This window comes from Myotis nattereri, assembly GCF_964212035.1.
Source record: "Myotis nattereri genome assembly, chromosome: 2".
In the NCBI taxonomy this organism is placed as follows: Eukaryota; Metazoa; Chordata; class Mammalia; order Chiroptera; family Vespertilionidae; genus Myotis; species Myotis nattereri.
Window position 1 is genome coordinate 152,378,820 of NC_138076.1, and position 11,310 is coordinate 152,390,129.

Below are 11,310 nucleotides of genomic sequence, written 5' to 3' on the forward strand. Positions count from 1 at the left end.
GCTCCGTTCTTGGGAGGGTTCGAAGAGTTGCAGCATATACTGGCCAAGGGTTCAAAGGGAACCGGGCTTTGTGGAGCTGTGTCCTTGCCGGAGTGTTATGTCCCATGTTCACTGGCCCTTTTAGAACAGAAAAATCTATCCAGGTTCCCTGGAGGCAGCCTTTGGTCTGCTCAGAATAGAGGCCCTACAAGATGAACTGGCTCACGTGGGCTGGGGTGGACCCGGTGTAGCTCTAGGAGCTGGAGTGTACGGGGATGCCCATGGAGAGGCCGGGAGGGCTCTATGGGAAGAAATCAGCAGACATGAAGCATTTTTCATCTTTACTTGCTGGGCCGCTGAAAATGGATAAAGGCTGCCTGACCAGCTAGGAGATTATGTCCAGAAAAAAAAAATCATGACTTGACAAACACAGCTAATGAGGTCAGATATTTTAGTACCGAATCCCAGAGCCTGTGCATTCTCACCGGACCAGCCTGTCCATCAACTTCAAGAGTCAGCATCCCCATTAGCAGGAAGGGAATGAATGTGCTGCCGAGTTGTTGGAGATCAAAAGCAATCACATGTAGGAAAGTGCCTGGGTAAAGGAGGCATGTGTGCAAAAACAAAACAAAAACGAAATGGCCTAACCCCCGGCATGCTTAGAATTATTTTTGGACGAGAAATAAATCAGAAGTAACCACCACCAACCTCCAGTGGGACGGGGGGCGGCAGCTACCTGGCACAATTTATTATTGCTGCTTTGAGCGCAGTCAGCTGTGCTGCCCAGTTTTGTGAATTATTGATTTCTGGAATCTTATCTTTCGTGGTCATTTAAAAATAATTTCATTTTCGTTATGTGCTATTTATAAGCTAGTTCCAGGAGAACCACAGAATTGGCTATTAAAATTCAGTCTCTTCTCACCTTAGGAAATCTTTCCAGAGAAACAGGTTACTTTCCAATTTAAACCGCTTATTCGCCTCTTATGCAGAAGAGCTTACCACAGAGACACGTCAAGTCTGAGGACCGGGAGAGTGAAGCCTCTTGGTCAACAGCTGTGCCCTTCGCCTGCTCATCGGCTCTGCTTAGCATCCACCTGTAATGCTTTGGTGAATGTATTCCCACTGGCTAGTGTTGGCATCGTTGGCTGCCACTCACCTTTCTGCCCCTCCTGGGTCCTGGCTGTGGAGCAGACATCCAAGAACCACCGGCCACCTGAGCAACGAAGACGTCACTGTTGTGCCAGGCCCATGCCCAGTGTTCCCCCAGTGCCAGGATTCGGGGTCACTGTGCTAGAAAACATGCCTCAGAGCTCAGAGAGAAGTGGGCTTCCTAGTGCTGCTTGTGAGTACAGGCTTTGCAACCCTCCCAGGCGGGCCCAGAGTCTGCAGGGCAGACGCCAATCCATGTACCCAACCAGCCGTAAGCACAAGGTCCCTAGGACTCACAGGACTGTACCTCCAGGAGGTTCCTGCCCCAGGTGTGCTGCTGGTCACTGGAGAGAACGTGGCCGGGAATAAAGGTGGGAAGGGGGCACAAGGACAAGAGGTCCCACAGACAAGGCACAGACCAAGCCAAAGGGCACATAAGCAGGGACCCTGAGCAGAGAGATTTCTCCCTCTAGGAAACAGGGCCTGAAGGATGCAGGGTGCCATAATCCTATTAGCCACTCACCTCCTCCTCCTCTGTGCCCTCATCCCCCCATTCCTCTTCCTCTCTTTGGGAGAGGAGCATGGGGAGGGGAGGGAAGGACTGGTACATAAGCCAGAAATGTTTTCTGCAATCAAGGCTCCTTGGAGGTATGGCTGATTCCAGATGGGGAACAAGAAATATCCATAGTGGGTCTGTGATAGCTGGAGCTAGAAAGCCAAGAAGTTATAACAAATGGGTCATATCACAAGGACATAGGAGTCAACATTAAGGACTCTCCTTGGTCAAAGATGAGATAATTTGAGCATCCAAAGTAACAATGACACAATTGATCATCAAAGGTTTATATTGATATTTTACTTAACAAAAGTCATTCCTCCTCCCAAAAAACCCTCCCTGGGACACCATTGGAAGTATTTAGTCCCCTAATTTCCTATTCTAAGAACAAAAGGAAAGAATTAGCATTCCCTTTGCCGTTCTTGTACAAACTCTGTACTTCAGAGTAATCAAATAGCACTAATTGAAGAAAGGAGAAGTCCTCTTTACAAAAGAATTGTAGCTAATACAGAAGATATTATAGGATTAGAAAAAGATTATCACCCTGCAAGCCCTAATGAAAGTATTTATTCAATGCTTTCAGAGCAAGGTCATCAGTGGATAAAACCACTAGATTAAAAGTTGATAGGGAGCCTTACAGTGGAGAAATTGAGCTGTCATCACTGGAACCCAATGTCTAGTGGACTAGACATTGAGTGACAAGATGTCATAGGAAGCACACTGTCCATCTGTGATAATATATCTTTACTAGGGGCCCAGTGCACGAATTCGTGCACCTTGAAAGGAATTGTGGGCTGCGAGGCTGCAGTGGGGATAGGGGTGGGTCTTGGCCCATCCCTCCGTGCCCCAACCCAGCCCCTCCTGCAGTGGCCCCCAGTCCCCTGTCTGCCAGCATCCCTGCTCCTGCCACCACTGCTCCCACGTGCTGACAGCGATGGCCCCACTCACACCCACTGATGGCACAGAGTGGTTGGGGCCAGTGCCAGCAGCAGGTGCAAGTGGGGGCTGCTGCCCCGATCACCCCTCGGGAGCAGGGGGAGGTGGAGAAGACCTGAGGGGCGATCAGGGCTGGCAGCCACCACTCGCACCCGCTGACGGCACCAAGTGATCGGGGCCGGCGCCAGGTGCTGGCAGTGGGTGCGAGTGCCAGGTGGGATGGTGGAATGCAGGAGCAAAGAATTTTCAGTAACCACCAGAGGCTTGCCCAAATGTTAGTGACTGGCACCCTACCTTGGTCGGGCACCTCTGCTTACCTGCTCCACCATCTGGCCCTGGCCGATGCCCACCATGTTCTGGGCTCTGCCACCTGCTGCTGACGCCTGCCATGTTCAGTGTGCGTCCCCTGGTGGTCAGTGCACGTTATAGCAACCAGTTGTTCGGTTGTTCCGCAATTTGGTCGATTTGCATATTAGCCTTTTATTATATAGGATACCCTTCCCGCTCTGACTCCAATCAAGCATCCAGAGCTCACATCTATTTAGAGGACATACGGGGGATAAAAGAGCATACTAATGACAAATGACACCATTTCCACAATAAGTCAGCAGCACAGGGAAAACAAGACGGGGGCATACTCTAGATAAAAGGACATTTAAGAGAGAGAGCCCAGTTGGCATGGCTCAGTGGTTGAGCATCGACCTATGAACCAGGAGGTCATGGTTGGATTCTCAATCAGGGCACATGCCCAGATTGTGGGCTCGATCCCCATTAGGGGGCATGCAGGAGGCAGCCGATCAATAATTCTCTCTCATCATTGATGTTTCTATGTCCCGCTCCCTTCCTCTCTGAAATCAATAGAAATGTATTTTAAGGGTGCGGGGGGGGGGGGGGGGGAGAGATTGAAAGCAAACATAATGTGTGGACCTTGTTCGGATTTGACCAAACCAGCTCTAAAAACCACTTTTGAGACAATCAGAGAAATTGTATTATGGACTAGATATTGGAGTATATCAAGGAGTAAGAATTGATTTTGCAAATGAATTAGTGGCATCGAGGTTACATAGGAAGAGTTCATGTTTTTTAGAGTTCATACTGAGGTATGTAAGAGTGAAATAGCATGAGGACTGGTATTTTCCTGAAAATACCACCCCCAAAAAGAAAACAGAAGGGTGGATGAAGTAAGTGTGGTGAGCTGTTGATGGTTGTTGGGTCTGAGTGATGAGTATGTGGGGATTCATTGTTCTACTCTCTCTGCTCTTGAATGTGTTTGACATTTTTTTCATTAAAAAATAGCTTTCTCCTAGCAAAACTTATTGTGGTAATTATTTCCCAATATGTTTATGTCAATTCATTATTCTGTGTACCTCACACTTATACAGAGCTGTACGTCAATTATATCTTGATAAAATTGGGAAAAAATTAAAAATAGCTTTCTCTCCTATCCTTGGCCTATGACAAATCGTGGCTATAGAGGGGCCTAAAAATTCTTCTCTGAAATGAGCATTTACTAAGGAAGTGTACCATGGAGCGATCCGAACTTCTCAGTCAGAACCACTCTGTTGCTTGCTGTTTTACCTTGGGCAGGTTTCTAACCCTCTCTGAGCCTTCCTTTCCCTGTCCATGTGATCTGCTCCACAAACTTGGTAGCGACAGTAGCATTCTGTTTGCGTTTTAATATGCTCGCCAAATCCCACAGACCTTATTAGCCAGAAGTCCAGCATCTCCTGCTCAACCTTCCGTCCATCTCTCTCCTGTGGGACAGGCCTGGCTCAATGTCAGAGGTGCTCTCACCTGCTGTGACCACCAGGTGGCGCCATTGGATCCTCGTCGGGGCCCAGCCTAGTTCACAGTCTCAGCTTATGGTGGACAGTACTGACTGTCAGAACCAATCTTCTAATTTATTCAACAAAAATACCAACCCTCCTATGTGGCAGGCACCGGATTAAGGATTTGGGATATGGAAATGAATATCCCAAAGGTCCTTGCTCCTCTCAAGCTCCCTGAAGGGGCATCTTCCACGTCCTCCCCTACTTCACCTGAGCCCAAGTCACCAAGAAAATCGTCTCCTCCACTCCTGATGGGATTTGCTTTGGGGATGCGGGGTGGGGGGAGGGGAAGAGCATGTTCTCATTTACTCAGTTTTAACGCACTTCTCCCCAAACATCAAAGGGTGCGTTCCGATTGGGGGGGTGGGGGGGGCGGGGGGCTGGATTTTCTAAACCACACACACCCGCGCAGGCGCACACGTGGCTTCTATGTAGTACAGCGGGGCTGGCTGCTCTGTCTTTGTGGAACTGAACGCCACAGAAGTGATCCTTCCACAGAAACCGGGCCGTTTCAGATTTTAAAACCATATGCTAGTATATGCTGATGTATCAGCACGTATCACGTGCCTTATTTCACCTAAGGTGCCATTGATAATAAAACAGTCTGATTTCAGAGATTTTAAAATATTAAAAAAAGTAGTGCCTCTTGGAACCTATGAAATAAGGCCTTTTGTGCGACAGTGGAGTGCTCCGTGTCTGTAGTCAGACAAACTCAGCCCCACCATCCGTCACCTTTGTGATGTTGGGCAAGTTACTAACCTTCTATAAAATAGAATTTTCTCACCTCCACATGGCAGTAACCACTAGGGCTGCCTGGTGAATCGTGCGGACCCAGCCAGCAGGTGCTTTAGCTCTCTGTCCAGTAAAATAAAACCCGCACACTGGCCACTTTCCTGCTTCCTTCCATGTGTCCTACCTCTCTGAACTAAAATGACTGGGCATAAAAAAACAAACCTGCTCTAAAAGTTTTCATGTTCACGTTTTGCTCTGTACAGCTCTGAATTTTTTACTCTTCTGCAAGAATGCGTCCCCATATTATTTGTGTGAAAGTAAACTAAAAGGCATGTTTTTAAACCACGAGGGTAAAAAAGTAAGCCCAAGTCATGGCTTGAAGTGTGCACAGGGTTTTGCAGAGGGCGTTTGGCAGCCTTAGGACAAACAGTGGGCGCCTTTAAGTGTGAAATGAGTGTGAGGCACTGTGCTGGGGAACATTACATACCAATGCGCGGGCCTCTGGGAGGCGGGCTCTTTCCTCTCATTCACTGCTGTTTCCTGTGCCCAGAACAGGGTGGGGACTCAATCCCCGTTTGATGAAAGTAGGCATGATTGGATGAGTGAAGGAACCTCAGGCTAACTCCGTGGTCCACAAACCACGGCTCTCGAGGCACATGCGGCTCTTTGGCCCCTTGAGTGTGGCTCTTCTACAAAATACCACATGCGGGCGCGCACGTACAGTGCGATCGAAACTTCGTGGCCCATGTGCAGAAGTCGGTATTTTGTGGAAGAGCCACACTCAAGGGGCCAAAGAGCCGCATGCGGCTCCCGAGCTACAGTTTGCCAAGCCGCAGTTTGCCGAACCCTGGGCTAACTCTTGCAGATGGCCAGGTGGAGAGATGAGCCTTGGGGGGAGCTTAACTGGCGGCAGCTGGTCTCAGGTGTAGAGCGAACCAGCTGTGGCCCACAGCTGAGAAGGGGAACGCCTTGAGCTGCTCCACCCAGCCCTCCACACACACAGAGGCGGCTGCTGAAGCCGGGCCCAGAGCAAGGGGTTTGTTACAGGCGCACTTGTAGCTGTTTTTGTTGGTTTGTTTGCTTTACCAACATTATTGGAGTCATGATTGCGGCACCAGAGCAAATAAAATGATGGACTTCACGAGACTTGCTCACAGGAGGAGGAAACGCTGGGCCCGGTACCCCGCACAGCCCTAGGCAGAGCGCGGCAGGAAGGAAGGCCTTTGGCTCAGTCCTGGTGTCCGGCAGGACTGGGCCGCCTTGGCTCTCCCAGCACTGGAGGGCTGTCCAGGAAATAGAAAAGTCAGCTTGCCCTGGCCCAAGTCTCACATGTACCTGGGAACTGCTATTTAAAAAAAAGAAGAAGAAGAAGAAGGCCAGGCCTCTCCAGCTTTTCTCCTTCTCCTTATTTTTCTGTTACAAATTCCAAGGATATTCTAGGGAAGGCGGGGGGGGGGGGGGGCGGGGGGGGAGCTGCCTAATGTATTACAAATCCATTATGTGATTGAAATGAGTTTGAAAAGATGGTTGGTCAAGAAGATTCACAGGCCCAGTCTCCAACCTGGCTAAAATGTCCCCGCCAACGTTCTCCCGCTGCAGGTGACCTTGTACAAGAGCTCGGACATGGAGGACTTCGGGTTCAGCGTGGCAGATGGCCTGCTGGAGAAGGGCGTGTACGTCAAAAACATTCGCTCCGCGGGGCCGGGAGACCTCGGTGGCTTAAAGCCCTATGACAGGCTCTTACAGGTAAGATGGCAGGTGAATTTTCATTAATTTATCCCTCTGAGTCTTTCTTGACCAAAGCCCACCCATCCTCCTTTGCCCAGGGACTAGATCAGGATAGAAGCTTTTCCTCTGGTAGGATTTACGGGTTATTGAAATTGCCTGTTTCCCTGTATTGATGCCCCAGCAGATCTTACACTTCTTAAGAAGGGAGCCAGCGCCTTGTTCTCCCATTGGCCGATGTGCGATAGCTCAATCTCTAGCCAATGCTGAACCTTGTTTACTTGATGGAGTCCTATCGTGGTCAGGTGTAGTTTCATTGAGCAAAGCAAATTCTTTGTTGTTGTTGTTGTTAATCTTCACCTGAGGACATTTTTCCCAGGGATTTTCAGAGAGAGAGTGTAAGGAAGGGGAGAGACCAAGAGAGAGAAATATCGATGTGAGAGAGACACATCGATTGGTTGCTTCCTCCATGTGCCCTAACCAGTGGGGCCAGGGATCGAGCCTGCAACTGAGGTACATGCCCTTGACCGGAATCAAACCCAGGATCCTTCAGTCTGCAGGGCCGACACTCTATTCACTCAGCCAAACTGGCTAGGGCCAAGCCACTTCTTCTGTATAGTTTTTAGGAAGAACATTTTGCAGGAAAAGGAAAGGATCGGCATCCAATCTTAAAAGTGTGTTTGACTGGAATGAGTGTGTCACCAAACAGCTGGCTTTGAAAGCATGAGGCTGCACTGAGGCGTGTTCACTGAACATGCTGATCAGTCAGACAGTTTTACAGCCAATTCTGGGGATCATTGTTGCCGTGGCAAGAGAACAGTTAGTCTTGTCCTAGAAGTGTGGGACACTTTTGTTTTCCGTTGGTGCTTTTATATTTGATGAATGAATAACTATGGACAAGTTGCCTTCTAAGAGCGTCTTCCTCACCCATGAATTGGAGCTATACCTATTTCCATGCAGGTGGAGGCTATCAAAGTAGATTGGGTGCGGGTTGTGAAGACTCTTGGATGTCATTACAAGATGTCAAGATGTCATACCTCCAGAATGTGCTTGGATGCCAAGCTCATCTGGAGGTATATTGATTTCTTAAGCAGAATGACACAATTTATAATTTGGAAAAACATACAATACTATCATGGGTGCGTTGGGGTGGGGGAGTGGGGAAGGGAAGATCACAGGAAAGGAGACAGGTAGGTATGGGGAAGACACCGGCACCACACCTGTCATACCTCAGTGCATCCTGGTAGAGCCGTCTGGGAGGAGGTTTGGATTTGTTGCTCAGAAGAGCTGGTAGAGTCAGAGCTGAAGATCTAGGATGCTGAAGGTGTGGGTTCGGATAAAGTTGCCTATGGTGGACTTGTAGTAATAAAGAGAAGAGAACCAAGGATGGACTTATAAGAAAAACAAAGTTTAAAGGACAGGAAGAAATAGAGGCAGGAAAGGACCGAAAGCGAGCAGTTAAAATGGTAAGAGGATCAAAGCAAAGTAGCGTCCTAGGAGCCCAGGACCGGCAGGCTTGAGGATGGGTGGGCGTCCAGAGCGGCCGGTGCTGAAAGCCAAAGGGAACAAGCCGAGCCACGGCTCCTATGTGGACACTTGGGGTCATTTGTATAATATGAGCATCAGGTCAGATTGGGGAGAGAATGGAGAGTCACAGAATGGAAGCAGCATGTCGATTTTAACAACTTTTGTTGGTGAAGAATAAAGAGAAAGCCAGGAGATGAGTGCCTGTGTGCGCTGAGGAGGGGGGTGGAGAGGGGGGGAGAGGTTCCCTAAGAGGGTGGTTCAGCATCATGGTCAAGAGCACGGGCTTTTTGCCCTGCGGTGTGGCTCAGTGGTTGAACATCCATCTATGAACCATGAGGTCACTGTTCCATTCCTGGCCAGGGCACATGCCCAGGTTGTGGGCTCCATCCCCAGTAGGGGATGTGCAGGAGGCAGTCGATCTATGGTTCTCTCTCATTGATGTTTCTCTCTCTCCCTCTCCCTTCCTCACTGAAATCAATAAAAATATATTTTAAAAAAAAGAAAGACAGAATGGGTTTTTGGAATCCACCAGACGCCTGGGATCACACATCCTAGCTGGACCACTTACCCAGTTGCTTCTTTAAGGCCAATCTCTGAACCACTCTGTGCCTCACTGTCCTCATCTGTGAATTGGGGATAATATTCATTCAGCACTCGGAACACCTGCCGTGGGCGAGGCAGTCTGTTCTGCACGGGGCAATGTGTCCTTGTTCCCAGCTCTCCGGGGCATTGACATTGAGTCGCAGGGACTATGTAAGCCAATGAGCGTGTTATGGTCTTCCCAGAGCAGGGATGGGCTTGTCAGTACAGGTGCAGCTTCAAATACCTTTAAGACAACTCCTTCTGCCTGAGGGGCTCCTCTGGGTTTGGAAATGATTTGAAGAACGCACCAATGACTCAGATGGCCCTCCTTGACCTTTCAGGTGAATCACGTCCGAACGCGGGACTTTGACTGCTGCCTTGTGGTGCCGCTCATAGCGGAATCTGGTAACAAGCTGGACCTGGTGATCAGTAGAAACCCCCTGGCCTCCCAGAAATCTACAGACCAGACTCTCCCGGGAGGATGGAGCGAACAGAACAGTGCTTTTTTCCAACAGCCTAGCCATGGCGGTAATTTGGAGATTCGAGAGCCCACTAATACATTATAGCAACGCTTTTTATAAAGCAGGACAAAGACAATATCTACATGGTGCTAAAAAAAAATCCCTTTAAGATTTCTGTGACGTTTGAAGCACAGATAATCACGTGGCATTAACTGCAAGCACAGGGGTCTTTTAAATCTCTCTCATGGCTCATGTTCACTTCCCTTTCCACGTAGAAGAGGTTTCTTTTTTGGTGATCACTATGGTATGCAGCAGACGATTCCCTGCCAAGCCCAATGGTAAAGAAACAGAAAAAGAGGTAGGCCACCCCTCCCACAATGAACATCGGAGGGCATTTTTTACAAGCTCATCTTCCTATCGATTTTTGGAAAATGTCTGTTTGAAAATAGTCTCTATGATAATTTCCTTAACTCACTTTGAAATCAGTTTCTTACTAGGAAGTCATTAATCCGTAAAGCTGGCTCTACTGGGGGAACTAGTTTGGTGACTGCCAGGTGGCTGCTAGGGGAGGGGTGCAGGTAGAAAATTATCCTAAGATGTTTCCGCAATGATGCACGTGGGAGCTCCTAATAGGTGGTGGGAACTGTTTTGCCCAAGTATAGGAATGATTTTAACTAAGATGTATGCTATTCCCTATGCAACAAATGATCAAACAGGATATGTCTTGTTACCTGTTGGGTTTTTTTTTTTCCTTTAAGGACACATTTTTAATAGCTGAAAATCTCAGATAATGAATTAGGGTGTTTAGTAACACTGACAGCTAGTTATCTTATTTTTAAAAATTCAAAACTAAGAATTTAAGAATGAAGTCTATTAAAACGAGGTTTCTCTTAAGGATAGGCAAATCAAACTCATCTTGCTTGACGTGTTTTAAAAACAGGTTCTGTTGAGGGGTGTACAGCACATGGACTTAAAAATGACACTGGACTGTCTTTTGTTCTGAGCCACGCCACGCACCGAGATTGTAAATACACTTTCCACAAAACGCATTGCCAATTACTACCATCCCTCAGAGCAATAAACTGTGACAGTTGCATTCAACGTTTGTCAGCAACTGTTTCCCTTTGTTCAGATATTTTGAATAGTTACACTAATAACTGTTATTTGGTGAATGTAAAAACAAATAGATCTGTATATTGATTGTAGAATATCCACATTGAAACAGTTATTTTCCAGACGTTGTTTCATTTTGGTCAATAATTCAAACGACCGACTGCTTAGATGAAGCATTTGAACACTGTGTCCTTTGTTTAAGGAAAAAGTTCACCTTTCTTTCTGTGCAGAGAAATATATCATTTCGATCACATTTCAGGACCGCCAGGGCAAGAAAGTATAGAGCAGAATCATGTTAGAAAAAAAAAAAAGATCATGAGTCACTTAAATATGTATTTTTATTTGTAACAAACAAGTATTAAACTGTAAAGTATTTTTGTACAAATTTAATACTTTAATAGCATGGTATTTATCGTCTATGTATGGTTTTGGGGAATTCAAAATTGTTGCAAATATTTGTATGGAGAAAAAAAAAACACCCTCTACCAAATGGAATAAACAGTGATTTTAAAAAGCCAAAAAAAATTGGAAATGCATTTTTTTTTTTTTGGTGTGTTTTGAAAGTGTTTTCATGTTCTAAACTGAGCCTTACACAATGCTTATTGCTACATGATTTTTTAAAGGGGGCGGTTTTCCATAAACTTGAAGAGCAGCTTGGAAGAGTGGGAAGAGCAGAGGTTTTGAAATCAGACCTGGGCTGGAATGCCAACTCACTGGTGGC

The 11,310-nt window shown here is 47.3% G+C and overlaps 1 protein-coding gene across 1 annotated transcript in view; it reads left to right on the forward strand.

Moving 5' to 3' along the window:
• GRIP1 (glutamate receptor interacting protein 1) overlaps nt 1-11,106 on the forward strand; it is a 124,781-nt gene extending 113,675 nt beyond the window's left edge. The window contains exons 16-17 of the mRNA XM_081082295.1: nt 6,781-6,927; nt 9,357-11,106. Coding sequence (XP_080938421.1) covers nt 6,781-6,927; nt 9,357-9,581 — 372 coding nt within the window. The 3' untranslated portion in view covers nt 9,582-11,106. The remainder of the gene's footprint in view (nt 1-6,780; nt 6,928-9,356) is intronic.
• The last annotated feature ends 204 nt before the right edge of the window (nt 11,107-11,310 follow it).